This window comes from Mesitornis unicolor, unplaced genomic scaffold (assembly GCF_000695765.1).
Source record: "Mesitornis unicolor isolate BGI_N332 unplaced genomic scaffold, ASM69576v1 scaffold5903, whole genome shotgun sequence".
Classification (NCBI taxonomy): Eukaryota; Metazoa; Chordata; class Aves; order Mesitornithiformes; family Mesitornithidae; genus Mesitornis; species Mesitornis unicolor.
The window spans coordinates 21,485-40,177 of NW_010173857.1; the positions used below are offsets into that span (position 1 = coordinate 21,485).

Here is an 18,693-nt window from a genome sequence, read left to right on the forward strand (position 1 = left end):
ACTGGTGTTCAGCCTGTGCACCAAACATACCAGCCCTGCAGGCCACAAGTGGTGTCACACTGTGAAGAGCAGAGAGGAGATCTACCAACCTTTTCCTCCTGCTGTTGATCCCATCGGTGTGCCTGGCTGAGCACAGCACTGCTTGCAGGCGGAACCTTATTCTGCTCTGCTCTTGTGCCCTCTGGGAAAGGAGGATAACCTGGTCAATACAATTAAGGAAATCTGCAAGCTCTGCCTTAAAAAAAACACCATCCTTGTAAGGCCTGAAGAAAAGGCAGGCAGAAAAAAAAGCTGTTTGGAGGCAAAGAGGCAGCTTAGCTTTGCTATAGTGAGTGGTGGGAGGTCTTTCATGGCAAGCCACCACCTTCTGCTCCACCATGGCCTTGATTAGTGCTCCCAGTCCAGCCTGTGGTTCAGAGCAGTCTGAGGTGTTTGGAGGAGGCAGAGAGTTCAGCCCAGCTCGCTGGAGGGGACAGCCCTGACAGCTGCCCAGCAATGGGGTGCAATGGGATGTGATATCCCCCTCTTGCAGCTGACAGTCAGAGGAGAAAATCCTTCCTTGGCCTCCCAGTTACACCACCATCTAGTGCCTTGCACGGGATGGGCCTTAATTCTGGGAAGGGGCCGATCCTATCACCCAAGGATAGCACAGAGGGGACCCCAACTTTCACACGTGAGCTGCTCCAGGTTGCCCTTGTGACCAGCTGAGGATCAGGGGGCTGCAGTGGGGGGCTGTGGGGAGTGAGGGGATGGGTATGAGGGGAGAGAGGTGAGCAAGGGTGAAGCAGAGAGGTCCAGGGACTCAGTGCAGCCCTGGACAAGTGGGAGTGGGAGCAGGCTAGTGCAGCCTGGCTTGGGCACCTCAGTCCCCGCAGGGTTCCCAGGCACACGCTGAACCTGGCTGCGGTTCAAGAGCGGCTGTCAGGACTCAAATTAGCATGAAGGTTATTTTCAGTCAAACATTTCTACGGCCCACCCCTTTTCCCTCCCTTAAACGGATTGGATTTCTTTTCCCTCTAGTGCTCTGGGAGCGAGGAGGAGAGGAGCGAGGTGGGGGACAAGGGGCGCCCCGGCTCCCTGCACAGGGGAGCTTTGTGCCCAGTTGGCTCAGGGCGACATAGCCCCAGCTCCCACGGGGGCACATCTTTCCTGGACTGAGTGTCTGAGTGGCAACAAGGGCTCCAGGCACATACATCTCCTCGGTGAGAGACAGGCGCCCCATGATGATGGCCAGGCTGCTGGCCAGGGCTTGCTGCCCTAAAGCTTTTCCTCAGGCTCCCAGATATCCCCCTGGGTTGGCAGCTGCCCGAGCCTGGAGCCATGGGCCCCTCACTGCCTACATGCCTGAAGCCACTGCCTTTCTTGGACCCAAGGACCACCAGGACTTGTACAAGGTGTCGGTGGAACAAGGGGACGCCTTCTGGGGAGCGCTAGGGAGGAGCCGGCTTACCTGGATCACCCCCTTCCACTCCGTCCAGGACTGCGACCTGCGCCAGGGCAGGGTCTCCTGGTTCCAGGGTGGGCAGCTGAACGTGGCAGGTAAGGAAAAGAGGGAGAGGGACATGGGAGCCCATCAAGTGCCGGTGGGTATCTCTCTGTGAAGCGCTGTTGGTCCAAATTATGAGACAGACCTCTCAGAAATCAGGCCTTACGTGGTCCATTTGGGCAAGAGAATGGGAGTTATTTGCCTTTGGGATTTGAGAGCTTATTCTTCCTCCTTTTGTGTTTGTTTCTTTTCCTCCTCGAAAACTACAAATGGCCAGGAGAAAAAAGGCATTTTGGTATGCAAAGTGAGGCTGCTGCACTGTCCCATGACCTCAGTAGCAGGTTTAAGGAAAGCACAGAGTGGAACGAAGTTTCTGAGGAAACCGCAGCTGCCAGCAATGCAGGAAACTTTTCTCAGAAGAATTACAGCCAAAGCCTCAGCCTACCACGTCCCTGGAAAGCCAGGGGCTGTGCACTCCTGGCCCTGCCTCTCTCCCATCTTGGACAAATGCACCCTGCAGTCTTCCTGCAGAAGCTTCGCTTCATCCTATATTTGTTATATTTAGGAGCATCGCTTCTAAAAAACTGCCCCAGTCTGCCCCAGAAGCAGCTGGAAGGCGGTGCTGAGTGGAGTGATGGCTGAGTTAATGTTTGCCAGGCCCGCAGAAGGCACTGGGGATGTGACCTCCAAAGGGACTGCGGGGAGTTTCTGCTCCCAACTGCATTAGGTTGCAATTAGGAGGGAAGCTGACCATGGGGATTGGTGGGTATTGGAGTGGTGAGGAGTGTAACAGGTTTGGGAAGGTGCTAGTGATCTACTGGCTGGTATCCATGAAGGATGTTTCAGTGGATGCACAAGGCTGATGCTGAGGAGACTCACACATAGCCCTGACTCTGATCTGAAAACAGGACTGCCAGTGCTGGCTTTGTGGGAATTAAGGGGTACTGAGGGCTGCTCTGGCAATGAGACTGGGTCATCTTTTCCAGTGAACTGTCTGGATCGACATGTCCACGTAGACCCAGACAAAGTGGCCTTAATCTGGGAGAAGGATGAACCAGGAAAGGAGGTACAGGTCACATACAGGTCAGTACTTACCTCTGAACATATGTGAGAAATGTATTGCAGCGTGCATGAACACTTCACAGGGGTTATCTGCTGGTGGGCATCATATGAGAGGATGCAGCATCCCTCTGGGTAGGTAGATCAACAGGATGGTGGCTGCTGACTTGCCTCTGCTGATGTGGGGACTTCAGCCCACCTCCTGATTAACCTTCTGGACCCCAAGGGGTCCCTAACCACATGTGGAGGCAGACGCAAGCTCCTTGTGACAGCACTGCAATGTTTGTAGGTAAGATCCCATGGGAAAGTCACATGTGTGCCTTCCCAGCAAGGTTCCTGGTGTCTAAACTTGCAGGTGAATGCTCTGCAAGACAGTCCAGATTCACAGCCACATGGGTGTTGGGGAAGTCCCGTGCTCATCTGCACATCAACAGTGCTGCTGGGTTTGGCCCTCTGGCGATCTGGGGCCCCCACCTTCCAGCACAATTTTGCTGCTGAGTTTCTCTCTGAGTCTCTCGCTGTGTGTAAATCCCTGTACACATAGCATGAGTCCCTCTACCGCTTTGGCTCCAGACCTCACGTGACAAACATGACTGTCCTCCCCCTGCCAACCTCCCTGCATGGAGAGCCCTTCCACAAAATGGGTCACTGCCAGCCAGGCCATGGTTTCTGGGAGGGACATTTCTGTGGACAGGCATTGTTTTGCCCAGCGCTTTCCTACAGCTGTTGCTCTCACTGGTGGGCACAAGCTCCAGAGGACGTGACCTTCCCAGCTTAAGCAAAGCATGAAGCCCTGTTTTCATGGGAGAAGATACCCAACTTCTCATGCACAGCCTCCAGCAGTGCAGGGTAGAGTGTGCTGCTTGTGATAAATGCGCAGCTTGTCATTGGAAAGTTACCTGACGTGGGGTGGGCTTGCTGACTCACAGGAGTTGCCAGTGGCCATTGCTGGCCCTATGGCTTGCTCCTCATGTTGACCAGTGTGTGTCAGGCTCTGTACAGAGGCCATTCTGACTTACTTCTTTTCCATAAATAATGGCCCATGTTAGTGACTGTCTCTTCTTTTTCTTCCCACTGACATTTTACAGCTCTCCCATGGACTTACACCATGGAGAGGTTAGGGTACATAGGGATGCGAGCTGCATACCTGTGACTCTGAGTTCCCCCATCTCTATGCACATGGATAAGATCTGCAGGAAAGTCTCTAACTGTGGCACTGTTTCTTTGGGCAGGGAGCTGCTGGAGCTGACATGCCGCCTGGGAAACACCTTGAAACGGCAAGGGGTGAAACGAGGTGACAGGGTGACGATCTACATGCCCCCTTGCCCGCTGGCGGTGGCTGGCATGCTGGCCTGTGCCCGCATCGGGGCTGTGCACGCTGTGGTGTTTGCTGGGTTCAGTGCGGAGTCCTTGGCAGATAGGATACGAGATGGTAAGAGCCAGTGGGTAACAGGGACATGCCCGGGGTTTTCCTTAGGGGACAGTGCTGAGCTTGTTGTTTTGGAAGCTGGGGGGCTCAGGGGTGTGCTGATGGCAAAGCTTTTCTGAGTCAGGCTCCCTGGGTTAAGTGAGGGTGTCCTGCCATGATGTATGGCCATGGAGCACAGATTAGCATACCAGGGAATGGCATAGGCTCACTAAATAGCTTTTGTCCCATGGGATGGACTGGTTCTCTCCTTCATCCAAGGGACTGGAGGGCTGGGGTACAGCATCTCCTCTGAGGTGATGCCACACAGGCAGGAATGAATGGGAAACAGGGATGCAAAGCTGCTGGCTTAGTTAAACAGAGGACATGAGTAACAGGCACTGGGAGACAGAGGGAGAGGTGCAGGGTCATGGCAAAGCCAGGCTGCTGTGTGACCGAGGGCGAGGGACAGAGCTGCTTATGTGGCTCTTTTGCCTTCTGCAGCCCAGTCGGAGACGGTGATCACAGTGAATCAGGGGCTGAGAGGCGGCAAGGTTATCGAGCTGAAGAAGATGGTGGACCAGGCTGTGAAGCAGTGCCCAGGAGTCAAACGGGTCCTGGTTTCCATGAGGACTGACAGCAAGGTTCCCATGACAGCCTTGGACGTGCCACTGGAGGAGGTGAGAGGCTGCCTGGTGCTACTGCCGCTACTCCTGGCTAATGTGTCCGCTCTGGGAGCAGGGGTGGGGCCTGGCTGGCCACGACAGTTTTGTTAGCATTGACAAGATGTGAGGACGTCGTCCTGCAGCAGCAGCAGCGGTAGATGGAGCTGCACACAACTTCAGGAGAGACCCAGGAGCCATAAGGAGGGGAAACCGGTGGCACTTCCCACAGCACCAGCACCAGTCAGGGGCAGGCAGTGCAAAGCAGGGTTGTAGCAGGGTGGACCAGGGGCTAGAAACACCCCAGAGATGGGCTGTGAGCCTGGCCTTGGACTGCCACCGCAGTCACACACTGCTATGTGGGTGGACCTGACACCCTGCATGAGTGCTGCTGTCACAGCTCGTGTCACACGCAGGCAGTGAGGGTGCTCGTGTGCCCATTATTCCTGGCACGAAGGACGACCAGGCTGCCAGCACAGAGCACTGTTTCTGAGGAGATTAATCCCTGCCGTGCATTTCTGTTAGCTCCTCGGCACTGCACAGAAGTCTCCCTACCTCTGCTCATGCCATTTGCAAGCAATTAGTGCTCGAAAGGCTTCCTGGAAGGCTTCTGCACTGGTCAGAGCAGTGGCTGTGCAAAAATAGCTGCCTCTTACTCAGCAGGTCTGCTCCGGCTGAGGAGTGTTTGCCAGCTCAGCAAGGCAAGGGAGAGTTCAAGCTGGGGAGCAAGGGGAGCAAAGGTGCAGTGGTGGGGAGGATGAGATGGGGGGGACAAGGGTGGCACAAGGGGTCAGATGGAGGGCCTGGGGAGAGGTGCATAAGTGGGTGTAGGGCCAACACAGGGAAGCCTGCGAGACCCCAGGTGAGAAGTGCTGTCCTCTCTCCTGCAGGAGATGATGAAGGAGGATGCATGCTGTGAGCCTGCTGCCATGGACAGTGAGGACATGCTGTTCCTCCTTTACACATCAGGCAGTACCGGCAAACCCAAGGGTCTGGTTCATTCCCAAGCTGGTTACTTGCTGTTTGCTGCTCTCACACACAAGGTAATGGATCCCAGCCACAGAGCAGTTCATGGGTAGTGCAGGGAATAGATGTGCTACCTTTGTGTTTTAATCTCATCTTTAGCTGGACCAAAGTCTTTGGAAAGCCCTCCTAGGGCATCAACCCAGTAGAGTACATCTGCAAACAGGTAGTGGGGAAGAGCAACACATGCTCCAGAGCAGGGCTTCCCAAACACGTACTCCTCTGAGCAGCCTGTGTAGTTTTATATTACTGAGTGAGGGGGAAGGAGCCAGTTTGCTCCTGAAACCTCTGGCTTGCTTTCCCCAAGTGTAACTATCCCAGGTCAGGTGGGAGGTCGAAGGCAGTGCTTCTGGGAGGAACACATTTGAGGATACCTGTAACACCTGGTGAGCGCCCTCAAGACACAGGGTCTATACCTGCAGAACGTGGGTCATCTTTAGGAAGAGAAAAGCCTTTAACCCCTAACATCCCCAAAGCAAACTCTAACAGAGCTGGATAAAGGGCAGCGAGCACAGCATGGAACAGCACAGGGCTGCAGGAGTGGCTGCGAGGGACATTTCCTAAGACATTATATGGAGTCCTCTGGAAGAGGGTGTTCCTCCCTGAACAGTCCCGTAGCTTTGGGTCTGACTCTCCCTGTATGTGACTGAAGTTCCAGTAGCGCCTCAGACCCCACATTCTATGAGCCAGCAAGCTAGAGCTGGCTGGGCCTTCTCTGCCAGCCATGGTTACTGAGGTGGGTGCAGGGGGTGCGATAAAGTCTTTGGTTTTGCTGTTAGCTAAGCTGTCTGCACAGCTGTGCCCTGTACAATATGTGACCCTCGCGAATCCCCTTCCCTTGCATGGTTGTCCTGAGGGCAACAGCTCAGGAGGAAACGGCTGATTTGGGAACCCAAATGCATCTGAGCTGGTGTGTGAGCATGGGGGCTGTCATCCAGGATAGCGATGCAGGGAGTGAGCAGCACGTGGTCACATTAGCACTCAGAGTGCTGGATACTGCGCCACAGGGCTGGCACGCTCAGATCTCTCAGCTGGATGGGGCAGACCGCTGCTGCCATAATTCACTGCTCAGTTAAAACAAGACAGAATGAGCAGGGGAAGTTTCCATGACGAGCACTCTGGAGCACTTGAGGCCCCAGAGTCCCCAGCTGGCAGCTTGCAGGCAGGGAGCTGCAGGAAGGGATGGGAAGGTCTAGACCAGCAGATGCCAGAGCAGAAGGCAAGAAGCAATGGGCTAGCAATGGGAGACTGGCCCCTGGGGAGCTTTCCTGGTGCCAAGTAAAGGAAACGAAGGAGAGCGCTTACGGAAGCTGGACATGTTGCTGCCAGGGTTTTCCCGAGTGTTTACTGTGCATTTGGAGTCCAGCAGTGGCCTGTGGTAGTTCTATACTGCGTTGCCCTTGCCTACAACTCCTCTCCTTCCATATGGTCAAATAGGTGTGGAGGGACCATCCTCATCCTAAAAGTTCTCCAGTTTTGATGCTGCAGGATACATGGATCAGCCTTGTCTAAATATCAGCAGAAGGAAGGAAAGGCTGCAGCTCTCCCCCTCAGAAAAGAGCAAATTTGGCTGTACTTTTTCTTTTTTTTTAAGAATCTCTCTCCTCCTGTACCTTCATAAAGTACCTGACATCTTAATTTCTTGTTGGTTTTATTTTTGCAACAGTGTTTAAAAAACTCTCCACAGGAAGGTGTCACTGCTGGGGTGGTGGGAAGGCTGAAGGATGCGATAGAGATAGAGCTGAGAATGGATACGCTGCTCCCCGCTGTCCCCCTCGCTGGCAGGGCTGGCCCAGGCTGTACCCCTCACTGCCTCTCCTCTCTTTTGCAGTACGTGTTCGACTACCAGGACAGGGACATCTTCGGCTGTGTGGCAGACATTGGCTGGATCACGGGGCACACCTATGTGGTCTATGGCCCCCTCTGCAATGGTGGCACGACAGTCCTTTTTGAGAGCACACCTGTCCATCCCAACCCTGGTGAGTGAGAGGGTGTCTCAGGGGAGCGAGGACATGCCACAGACACCCTGCAAGACCTACTCCTGGCAGGGAGCTGGCAGCTTGATGTCAATTCAGGAGCCATGGAGCAGGAACAGGGAGCCACAGGAGCAGACCATGGGCTGTGCCCAGCAGAGTGCTGCAAGGCAAAGTCTTCTCTCTTCAGGAAGCCACTGCTGCTTCACCAGGGGTGAAGCTGTTTCTCTTTATCCCTCCCTGCAGCATGGAGAGTAGCAGAGATAGGTGATGTGGAGGAAAAGGTGTCACTGCTGCTCCTGGGCTGCTGTAGTCCTTCCCAGCATGGAGTTAGCTTGCTGAGGGTCCTAGCACTGCTAGACAGCCCTTGCTCTCACCTCCTCTCCCTCTATCTTGGTCTTTGGGCTGGGAGGACCTGTGTGAATGGTTACAGGCCCTGTTTCCATTCTAGGCCGCTACTGGGAAACAGTGGAGAGGTTAAAAATTAACCAGTTCTACGGGGCACCCACTGCCATCCGCCTGCTCCTGAGATATGGCGATGAATGGGTGAAGAAGTATGACCGCTCTATTGGCTCAGGTAACTGCTGGTGGCATAGGCTAGAGCAGCAGATCCTTGGGCATCAGGTTGTACCTCTTCCCATAAATGCCAAGAGCAGCAGCACATGAGAGCAGAAACTCAGGAGGCTGAGCTATTTGAGGGTGGCTCCATGAGCAGGCTCTTGGAAGCTGTCTCTTTGACCTGATCTTTCAGCTCTGTCCCCCTGTCTTTCCCCTTGCAGTGGGGGAACCCATCAACAAGGAGGCGTGGGAGTGGTACTTCCGCGTGGTCGGCGAGTCACGGTGCCCAGTAGTGGACACGTGGTGGCAGACTGGTGAGATGCGTGTCCCCTGCTTCCAGCTTCTGCTCTGCCAAGCTTTAGGAGTGACCTGCTGCTTTGTTGGCCAAGTGGGAATGGTTGTTACTGACACTCTTGTATAAGTAATTCTGTAACAGGCCATGGCCACCAAAACATGAGAGAAATGGCATTTAAAGCTAACCTAGAAAAGTATGGGGCAAACCCAGCCCCAGCCTGTGATCCGGCAGGGTGCAGTGAGGGCCAGGGCAAAGGCTGGTGGCCAACAGTGCTACCTGACTTTCTTCTTGTCCCTGACTTTGATGAGCCTTACAGTTTCTTTTGCTTCAGAAACAGGAGGCATCTGTATCTCACCCCGTCCTTCTAATCCTGGAGCTGAAATCCTTCCAGGCATGGCTATGAGGCCCTTTTTTGGGATCAGCCCCTCTCTCCTGGACGACAAGGTACATTTATAACCAGCAGCCCAGGCGCTGGCTCAGCCTGCTTTCCCCCAGGTGCTTGCAGCCTGTACACTCGATGACAGGAGAGGAGATCTCCAAGTGTGTCTTTCCTGCTCACCTCTACCAGATGGCAACCTTCTTTACTGGAAAGGGACTAACAGTGAAGCTGTTCTTCCTACTAGTGCAGAAGCCGAGTTGTTTTCTAGCTTGCTCTAGGACAGGCTGTGCTGCTGGGAGAGACTGGGCCTGGCCCCTTGGAAACAGTGGCACAGGACTTTCCTCACCACCTCTGGCATTGCCATCACAGGGTTGTTACCAGATATAGTGGTAAAAACAGGCAGTGACCAAATATCCCGAGTACTCTCAGCCATGGTTACTGAAAGGTAACTATTTCACAGGGAAATGTCCTTTTGGAAAACAACATCTCTGGAGCCCTTTGCATCTCGCAAGCCTGGCCAGGTATGGCACGAACCGTTTACAATGACCACAAGAGATTTCTGGAAACTTATCTGGCTCCTTATCCAGGTAAGGAAAACACGTGGCAGGCCACTGTGGAGGTGTTTGGTTGGGTCTGCCTCCTGGTTTTCTGCATGGGGGCAGGACTCAGGAGGGCTGGCACTGCTGCTTCATTCTGCCACAGACCCTCCATGGTGCAGCTCACATGCTCACTGCAGCAAGTGACCACGGCATGGATCTGGCCACTGCAGGGTTTTTCTTCACTGGGGATGGTGCGTATCGTACCCATGAGGGCTATTACCAGCTGACAGGACGGCTGGACGACATCATTAACATCAGCGGGCACCGGCTGGGCACTGCGGAGGTGGAGGATGTTGTGGTAAGACGTGGGGTGGGAGGTAAAGCCAACTGAGGGGGCTGCGAAGGAACACTGGTGGTGCTCAGGAAGCCTCCTTGAAGTACCCAGACAGAAACAAGCTGCTGCAGCAGCAGGGAGCAGTGTTGGACCCATGGCCTGCCTGTGGGAACGGCTTCCCACTCTCCCTTCCCTTCTCACTCTCTGTGACAAAGCCTGACAAAGTTGTAAGTGGCTGAATCCCAAAACAGCAGCTGGGAATGTTAAGGATGCACGTCCATGGGCCAGTAAAGATCGTGGGACCCAGCGGAGCAACCTGGAGGCGCAGAACAGGGTGTAGAAGGCGCAAGCCTAAAGCAGCCAGGGGCAAGGGAAGACTCGGTTTGCAGACAGACCTGCTGAGCCATGAAAGAAAAAGGGCAGAGGCCATTGGAGGCCCTTCCTTATCTCTCCCCATTACTGTGGGCTGCAGCAGCCAAGCCAGGTCAGGGCAGCTCCCTGGTGGCAGCCAGCCTGCAAAAGCAGTGAGCCAAACCTCAGCCCTGTTCCCTTCCAGAACCACCACGTGGCAGTGGCAGAGTCTGCTGTCATCGGCTACCCACACGAGATCAAGGGAGAAGGTAAGAAGCTTGCTTTCCTGTCCCTGAAACCTCTCTCCTGGGGCTACTGCACCGCAGTGGGAAGTGGCACTGTCACACCAGCCCCTGGTAGCAATGCTGGGCCACCACCATACAGTGTTAGTGGGGATCTAGGCACAGCCATCACAACCTGCACTGAGACCAGCTGGGCTTTGCACAAAGCAGCAGCACCATGGCCAAAAGCACCTACAGCTCAGGCTACAGAGCATCCCCTGAGGCCACCAGCAGAGAGGGACCTCTCCTGGCATTTGGATGAAGCAGGCCCTCAGAAGCATGGTATGCACAGTGCTCAGTAACCTTGTGGTCCTGCTGGCAGGAGCCTACGTGTTTGCTGTGCTGAAGAAGGACAGCGGCTACACAGAGGAGATCCTCACTGCTGAGCTACGGGAGCTCATCTCAAGGAAGATCGCGAAGTATGCAGCTCCAGAATACGTTCAGGTAACACATGCAGGCTGGTCCAGCACCCACCGTGACAGCCTGGCCAACCCCTTTCCCTCAGCTTTAGCTGTGCTGCTCCCCACCACAGGTCACACACCGGCTGCCCAAGACACGCTCGGGAAAGATTATGCGTCGGGTGCTAAGGAAAATCGTGGAGGACAAGGCCAGTGAGCTTGGGGACCTAACCACCCTGGACGACCATGAAGCCGTGCAGCAGATCATAGAGGGACACAGGCACCTGGTGGAGGGACAGAAGAGCTGATAGCTTGGCTCTGCCAGCAGCCACCTCCTGCTCGTCCACTGCAGAACTGGGGCTACATCCAGAAATGTCACTAAGCAACTGATCGCCCATAAGTGCTCAGAGACTGTTCCTCCACTGCAGTCTCAGAGTGACCTCTCTGCAACAGAGACCCTTAAAGCCTCTGCCTCCACGCACCCGTGGGAGAGAATGTGACTCATCACAGGCAGGACAGTAAAGGGAGGCAAGGTCTGTTTCCTCCCCTAAAAGCAGAACGCCAAAAGCCCTCTTTGGGGTCCCTTGAGCCTTGCAGTAGCTGTGGAGGTGGCAGCAGGGCAGAGTGCCCAGACTTGGATGGGTATATTACTCCTACCACTGCTCTGCTCTTCAGCAATAGCCTAGTTCAGGACCATTGCCAATATACAAGCATCTCCTCCAAAGCAAACCTCAGAAGGAAAAGATGCAGCAGTCTGGCTAAGAAATACTGACTCTCCTCATAAATTTCATTGGAAAACAGGCCCCAGGTTTTAATACAAAAATGTTCCTTTGACCTGTAGTCCTGTGTCATAAGGACAGCGGAGATATGCCCCTTCTCTGTGCCAGCATTCTCCTCCCCTTACAGTGCATCCCTCGGCTCCTGCTGAGGAGCACAACCCTCAACAGAGCCACAGGTACAGAGAAGTCCATTCTGCAGAGCTGTATATCAAAGAGACAGAGGTCCTAGTGAGGCACAGAGGGCAGAACAGGAGGCTGCATCTTCTCTTTGGGCAGCTGAGCAGCTCAGCCCCTTCCCCAGGGAGGCAGGAGAAGGATGGCACAGATGTGTCTGCTCCTGGTAGAACCCCACACCGTGAGTTCAGACTTGGCTCTGGTGTCCATCAGCAAAGCCCAGACCTGCTCTTGCAGGGGGTGAATCCCTTGTTGACAGCTGCTGGCTCGCCAGCTCCAGGTCTGCCATTCAGAGCTCGCCCATGCGTGTGCAGGTTCTGTGGCTGGCCAGACAAGGGCAAGTTTTTCAGCATCCTTGCCCAGCTGGGAGCCGCTTCATCTTCTCACATCGAGTGAGCTCCCATCTTCCCTCCCCATGAAGTTTCAAAATCCAGCTGTGGAACTGCAATTCAATAAGATGACGACTGAGGGATGTCTCTACGAGGGCATGTTCTCCCACAGTGAGACTCTCCAGCCTCAGTCACTCCCCTCTGCTCAGCAGGGACCCTCTCCACCTCCCCTGTCTTGCCACCACCGGGGAGGTGTGGAGCACTGTCTCTCCACCTCACCTTTTCCAGGCTGGCCCTATGTCCCACGCTGATCAGTGTCATGCCCAGCTGAAGGCACAGACGGTACAGTTCGTGCTCCACCTCTTCTGTCAAGGCACTGGTGGCTTCATCTAGCACTGAGAGAAAAGTCATAAGCCCCAAAAACCCTCTCCCAACCAGTCATTTCACCCTAGGCAAAAGAGCAACAACTGCTAAGAACATCTCACATATTAACTGGAGCTCACCAAAAGCAGCTGCAGAAGGCAAGTGAGGAGAAGCCCAAGGACTCTTATTTTCCTCTGGTACAGCTGGTGTCAGCCAACTGGGAAAGCTGCCCTTCCCCACGAGCCCTTGAATCCAACCAAGCAGCACTGTTCACCTCAGATCTCTTCCTCAACAGCTGCCAGCTACTGCCTCATCCTCATCATTGGGAAAGCCAAGACACGACCTTCCCAAGGCAGGCCGTGTGCCAGAGCGCTGGGCTGAGCAGTAGCCTATGCACCCCTCCAGCCCAGACCATGCCTGGAGCATCCAGGACAGCCTTGGGCACCTTCCTGTCTGTTAAGAGTAAATACTACAGAACTGGAGCAGATAAACTGAATTTGTTTTACGTCATTTCTACATTTTAGTTTACAATCCACGGGTTCTTTATGTGCAGACTGCACTCAAGCTTTACCACCCACCACACAGATATTGAAATGCTTTCACCCCTGAATCCTCTGTGTGCTACTCTGCTAAAATAATGGCCAAGATGAAACACATTCCTAACAGAAATGGGATTTCATGAGCTGTCTTGGTACTGGCTTTTCTTTACACCAAAGGCCCTGCCTTTCCCCCCTCTCCCCCTCTTTTCTTTCACAGTCACCCACTCACCTGCATATTTTGGCTGGAGGTAGAAGAGCCGTGCAAATGACAGCCTCTGCATCTCCCCTGGGGACAGGATGTCATACCTGCAGCAGGGTCAAGAGTCAAAATCTTGCTCAACAGAGAGTGCATTTGCTGAAGAGCTTATGGTTGCTGATATTAGAGACACCAGCAAATGTCCCTGAGTGTCCCCTGTCCCCCTTCCCCCCTCCATGCTGGGACTGGCCTCTGTGCACAGTCAGCTGCCTGCAGAGCAGTGTGGCTGGTGATGTTGGCATCGAGGATTTGGGCATGAAGGCTTTGTAAACAACTACAACTATATATACTACAACTTTAGTATACAACTACCCACCTCCCATGGGACACGGCTGGACACAGATGTTCCTAAGACCAGCAGCAATATGCATCGGCAACTCTCAAATGTTCCCCACCCAGAGGGATCACCCAAATTCACAGAGACGATGAGGTCCCTTACCAGTTCCAGTCCACCCGCTCATCCAGTCCTCCAGCCCTCACTAGCAAATCAGTCTGCAGAGAGCACAGCAGACTGGTGAACACAGCCCCCAGCCCTGTCAGCCCATGGCCCTGAGCAAAACCACCCCCTTCCCACTGCTCTTTCTTTCCCCATTCGAGCTGAAGTTGCTCCGTATCCCTCCTCCTCTGACTGTCCCTTGGACAGTCCTGTCCCAGCTGCAATGTCCCCACATGTGTCCAGCACACAGTTACACCGTGCTGCCATAAAACATCATCCCCTCCTCCCCCACTGGCAGCACCAGGAAAGAGGACAGCAGCACCACTGGAGACTCACCAGTCCAGCCAGCTCCAGGAACCGCACAATTCTCTCATCATCTGCAGACCCTAGAGGAGAAAGCAGTAAACTGTAAGAAGAGGCAATGTGTGCTGAGCTGCAAGGAGGAGTTGGTGGGGCAGGAAGGAAGGATTGGAGGATCTTCTGAGGTCCAGTGTAGCTGGCTCAACCACTTGACTGTATCAGGTCCTGAGCTTTGGCAGAGAGCTCCCAAAGACTGATCTTCCTTAAAAATGTTAAGCATGGCTGTAAACAGCATGCCTGGAGGTAGCTGGGCTCCACAGACACACCTGAGACTTGGCTCAGTCTGTCGTCGCAGACACAGCCAGAACACAAGGATCTGAGCTTCACTTGCCAAGGCCCTGCCCACAGGCCCCTGTCTTACAACTGACTGCCCACTGTACATGCAGGTGGTGGAGTCACGGGATCAGGGCTCAGGTAACAGCCAGCGAAAGGATCCTACATGGGATGGGAAAAACCTCAGGGTGATCCAGCTGTGGAGCAGAACATAGACTTGAGCTGGTACGGTCAGCAACTATGGAAGCTGAGCAGAAGGGCTGTGCATCTGCCATGGACCTCTGCAAAGCTGCTGAAGAGCCACAACAGTACCTGATGGCTGCAGTTACTCTCTGCAAGACTGTGACTGCCAAGTGTTTGAAAGCAGCAGGGAGCACTGCTTCATTCAGACAGAAACTTAAACCTAGGGATCTGCAAGCTGCAGCAGACCACGTGTGGTCTGGCTTGGGAAAAGGGTGGGGGAGAGAAAGGATCCATGTAGTATGACCTTGACAGCAAGCAAAGCCCTGGGACACCGTTTGAAAGAGAGGAACAGTGAAAGATGGAGGTGGATGGAAAATGAGAAGGCAAACACAGTTTGCTCAAAGGCAGGTTGTTGCAGACAGATCAGCTGTAACCCAACAGCAAGTTTAGAAAGCAGCAAGGTTCCTCCACACACATGTCTAGTACAACACACAGAGCACAGCCAGCCTCACTCAGTGCATCAAGAGAAGACATTTCCCCACATGGGAGGGAACGCAGAGCCAACCTTAACCTACAGTGAGGTAAATCTTCCAGGGAAAAGCAACAAAAGTGAGATGGATGAGCGCTCCTGTTGGGCATGGTAGGGGAGAAGCTGCAATGGTACAGGACAGGGAGCTGACACCGCAGTGCTGGCTAATTGCTCTGATGACTTTCTGCGTACCTGAAACTGGGTAGATCTCCTTCAGGGGATAAATCACCTGTTCAACAGATCAAAAGAAACTATGTCAGAGGCAGTTGGACACAGCCCACCAGAGATGCAACAGCAGTGGCAGGAACTCAGGCATGAGGGAAGGAGCAGCCACAGGCACACTCCTTCTTGCAGGCCTTTCTGCAGCACACAGGTTTACAGGGCACGACCACAGATGGGAGCAGAGCTGGGGCCAGCGCAGAGCCAGCCCCAGGGCTCACCTGCTCGCGCAGGCTTCCGTCGGTGAAGAAGGGCCGCTGCGGCAGGAACACCACTCCCCGGGGGCCAAAGCAGGTCAGCATCTTGACGCTCCCTGCACAGAGACACACTCATGCCAAGCCTGCTGTGCCAGCCAGCAACTCCCCACTGCCCCCAGTGCAGTCCTGCCCTGTGAAGTATCCAATAAATTCCTGTCCTGGTTTGAGCTAAACAGAACTGATTTTATATTTAGTGATTTTACTTTTCAGCTCAGTCTCTTCTAAGTGGCTGAACTTGCTGAAAACTAGCAGCATGTTTTTTCAGTATGTGCTGCTACAACGATAAGCTCAAGGCCACTGTCTCACCATGGGTGCCGTGTCTGTGCCTACGGGGAGGGGGGGAGTGGACCCAAAACTGACCAACGAGGTATTCCATCCCACACGCGTCATACTCGATATAAAGCCAAGGGATAACAAGGGTCTCGATCCTTCTTCCATCTTGGAGCACTTCCATCTCGGACCCTTCCGTCTGTCTCGATCCTGCCATGGCCGAAGTCTGAGCAGAACCTTGCTAGTCTGTCTGCCTTTGATCCTGATTCGTGTATTCCTGCATCCTGCTCCCACTGCTGCTGAGTCCGAACTGGGACTTTTCCAATGCCCTGCTCTGCAGTGCTTCTGGGGACATATATGTTGTTGTGGGGAGAGTGGGGGGAGGATTTTATATTGGTTTTGTATCTATTTGTACATATTTGTATATATTTCATTATTTTCCTATTTACATTACTATCCTGTAGTATCAGTATTATTGTTTTATTAAAACTGTTAGTTTTATTTTTCAACCCCTAGTCTCTCTCCCTTATTCTTTTTTCTCTTCCCTTCTGGGTAGGGGAGAAGGCTTAACAGAGAGCGTCTGTCCAGGATTTAGTGGCCAGCCCAGCCCTAAACTGTGACAATTCCAAAAGAGGTCAATTTGCAACACGGGACAATGCAATGAGAGCCAGAGCACAGTATGCGACACAGAGGGGTGGCTCCAATGCATCAGCGACACATTCACCATCACAGGGTGGCACTGGCCTCACTACCCCACACTGACACTTCCAAACTCAGAACAGCCCTGGTTGAGAAGGAGAAGGCTGTGGCGAGCAGCAGTCCTTACCTCGTGTGCTCTCCCAAAGTCCCCCGAGGACCCTCAGGAGAGATGTCTTCCCTGTGCCAGTGTTCCCCACAATCATCACGCTGTTTCCCTGTGAGATCTTGAGACTCAGGTCCTTGATGAGCAGCTTGCCAGAGGATGGCACTGAGAGCGTCACTCGCTCCAGAAGGAAAGCTGTGTCCCTTGGCACTGGGTCCTCCCCAGAATTGCTGCTGGGCCACCACCAAGAAAAAGGAGGAGAGATCTGGGGGTAAGTCACTGTGCTCAGACTGGCAAAGATCAGGCACCTCAGACATCCTGTGGTAGCAGTCCTGCCCCACACACCCCAGGAATGACAGACCACAGAGAACACTGCCTCCTCCAACCAACTGCATGCAACAGGCTGTGATACCAAGGACCACCTCCATCCCATAACAGTCCCACTGGCATGTAAGCTGCAAGCCAGCCAGCTGCTCAGGGAAGACTCACCCATCCAAATCCCGGCTGGCTTTGGCTTCTGAGTAGTTATCATTGTTTTTCCTGCCAAGGCTCAGCAGGGTCTCCTGCAGTTCACCAATCCTGGACAAACAAGAGGTTACCTGAATGCCAGGGACAACTCCAGAAGCCTCCTCACAACATCCAACCTGTGTCTGCATTTCTTCTATATTTAGCACAGACCTGGGCAAAGAGCCTTGTCCCACACTTCCCTCTCCTGCAGAGACCTGTCTGCAAAGAAGCTTACCTGTGTGTGTAGCCAGCTACATCAGTCACAGTGCTGGAGAGATCTATGAGCTGGCTGAAGCAGCTGATCAAGTAGATGGAAACAAAGGCGTTCTGGGGAGAAATCACACAGCAGGGTTAGTGCTGAGCTGGGGCACTGCCCCTTCCTCCATAGCTGCGAGGAAGCAGATCCATGCCACCAGCCTTTCCGTGGCACCATACATGGCTCAGAGCAGGGTGCCTCAGCCTGCAGGCCCTGCTTAGCTATTTTTAGCTCTGCATTCTCTATCACAAGCTCGTTTTGGGTATCTGGGAATGAGCCAGGCCAGGAAGGCTCCTCTTGGACAGCCTGGCAGGCAAATGCAAGTCAGCTCAGCCTCACGGGTGGCCAGGCTCACTGTAGGCAGCAGCCCAGGGCATAACTTGGATTCGTAGCACTGCGCAGACCAAACTCCTACCCACACCACTGAAAGCAAGAGGCTTTCTGACCTGTTTTTTTAGACACAGAGATCTGAGCTAGGAAACAATTACGTAGATGTGTCCTTGACAGCTCTCACCCCCAGGTTAATCATACACCAGCTGGCTCTAACCTCCCATTTCCATGCCACCATGGGCAGGGGCAGTCTAACCCGAAAGTCAATTGCTGCAGGTTATCCAGCCCCACATGAAACCTCCATCTTCAGTGCCCGCTCACCCTCCAAAACAGGGTCTAAGATCACCCTTAGCTCACCTTGCTGACAAGGGCGCTGAGCTCTGTTGGACTCAGGTCACTATAGACCCCAGAAAAGATGGGAATGGCAATGACCACATAGCTCAGGATGCTGCCCAGGTAGTCAAAGGTGTTGATCCCAACTGGGGAGAAGCACATTGAGAGAAGACAGTGAGTTAGGGTGGGAACCCCTGCCCCAGTCAGGCTCAAGCGCAGCCCATGAGCCTGGTCAGAGGAAGACCCATGTTCTTGCCTCAGCAAGGACAGCACAAGCACCAGGGTGAAAATCCATCTGCCAAGCAAACAGGACTTTGGGGCAGGTCCTTGAGCAGAGAAACATCATCCAGACACACAGCTCCAGAACTACCATGAGTTAAAAGTCACTTTGCCTGCTTCTTTCTTGCCCTCTTCAAGGGCCTGGCCGACTCACAAGAAACAGCAGAGAAGGCAAGAACAAAGCTCTGGGGCAAGATGGTTAGCTGTGAAATCTGATCTGGAGCACAGGACAGGCAGAAAGACTGAAGACCCCAACCTGCGTTCAGGGTTCTCCCTCTGTTACATTGCTTAGAAGCTGACTATGCTGGTGAGATGATGAAGAGCTGTGTCTTGATAGTGGTCATTTAACACCCAAACCTGGACCCAGTGATAATGGCAGAAGGGAGATTTTCAGGGGACAACTATGCTCAAGGGACAGGCTCTAAAGCAAAGAAGTTTCCACAGCTCCCAACCACATGCAGAGTCTTCTCTTTCCC

General features: G+C 53.7%; 2 protein-coding genes across 2 annotated transcripts in view; one reads left to right on the top strand and one right to left on the bottom strand.

Annotated features, from left to right (window-relative positions):
• The first annotated feature begins 1,226 nt into the window (after positions 1 to 1,226).
• LOC104537844 (acetyl-coenzyme A synthetase 2-like, mitochondrial) lies at positions 1,227 to 11,051 on the top strand. Its single transcript, XM_010180854.1, has 14 exons — positions 1,227 to 1,539; positions 2,473 to 2,569; positions 3,778 to 3,977; positions 4,455 to 4,630; positions 5,503 to 5,655; positions 7,467 to 7,614; positions 8,060 to 8,185; positions 8,388 to 8,480; positions 8,793 to 8,905; positions 9,301 to 9,427; positions 9,610 to 9,737; positions 10,270 to 10,333; positions 10,668 to 10,789; positions 10,878 to 11,051. The coding sequence occupies exons 1-14, from the start codon at positions 1,227 to 1,229 to the stop codon at positions 11,049 to 11,051; spliced, it is 2,034 nt and encodes a 677-aa protein (XP_010179156.1).
• Positions 11,052 to 12,042: 991 nt separating this feature from the next.
• The window catches only part of ABCD4 (ATP-binding cassette, sub-family D (ALD), member 4), a 14,621-nt gene continuing 7,970 nt past the window's right edge, over positions 12,043 to 18,693 (bottom strand). Inside the window, exons 8-18 of the mRNA XM_010180852.1 lie at positions 17,963 to 18,084; positions 17,255 to 17,346; positions 17,002 to 17,091; positions 16,537 to 16,745; positions 15,405 to 15,496; positions 15,157 to 15,193; positions 13,956 to 14,005; positions 13,623 to 13,675; positions 13,157 to 13,233; positions 12,305 to 12,420; positions 12,043 to 12,138 (exon numbers count right to left, since the gene is read on the bottom strand). Of these exons, the coding sequence (XP_010179154.1) occupies positions 12,043 to 12,138; positions 12,305 to 12,420; positions 13,157 to 13,233; positions 13,623 to 13,675; positions 13,956 to 14,005; positions 15,157 to 15,193; positions 15,405 to 15,496; positions 16,537 to 16,745; positions 17,002 to 17,091; positions 17,255 to 17,346; positions 17,963 to 18,084 (1,034 nt within the window). The remainder of the gene's footprint in view (positions 12,139 to 12,304; positions 12,421 to 13,156; positions 13,234 to 13,622; positions 13,676 to 13,955; positions 14,006 to 15,156; positions 15,194 to 15,404; positions 15,497 to 16,536; positions 16,746 to 17,001; positions 17,092 to 17,254; positions 17,347 to 17,962; positions 18,085 to 18,693) is intronic.

Excerpts from the sequence above, each read along its gene's own strand:
- LOC104537844 (XM_010180854.1), top strand. The coding sequence starts at position 1,227 with ATGGCCAGGCTGCTGGCCAGGGCTTGCTGCCCTAAAGCTTTTCCTCAG. Across the intron at positions 9,428-9,609 it reads TTATCTGGCTCCTTATCCAG|GGTTTTTCTTCACTGGGGAT; the intron begins GTAAGGAAAACA and ends TGGCCACTGCAG. Across the intron at positions 9,738-10,269 it reads CGGAGGTGGAGGATGTTGTG|AACCACCACGTGGCAGTGGC; the intron begins GTAAGACGTGGG and ends GTTCCCTTCCAG.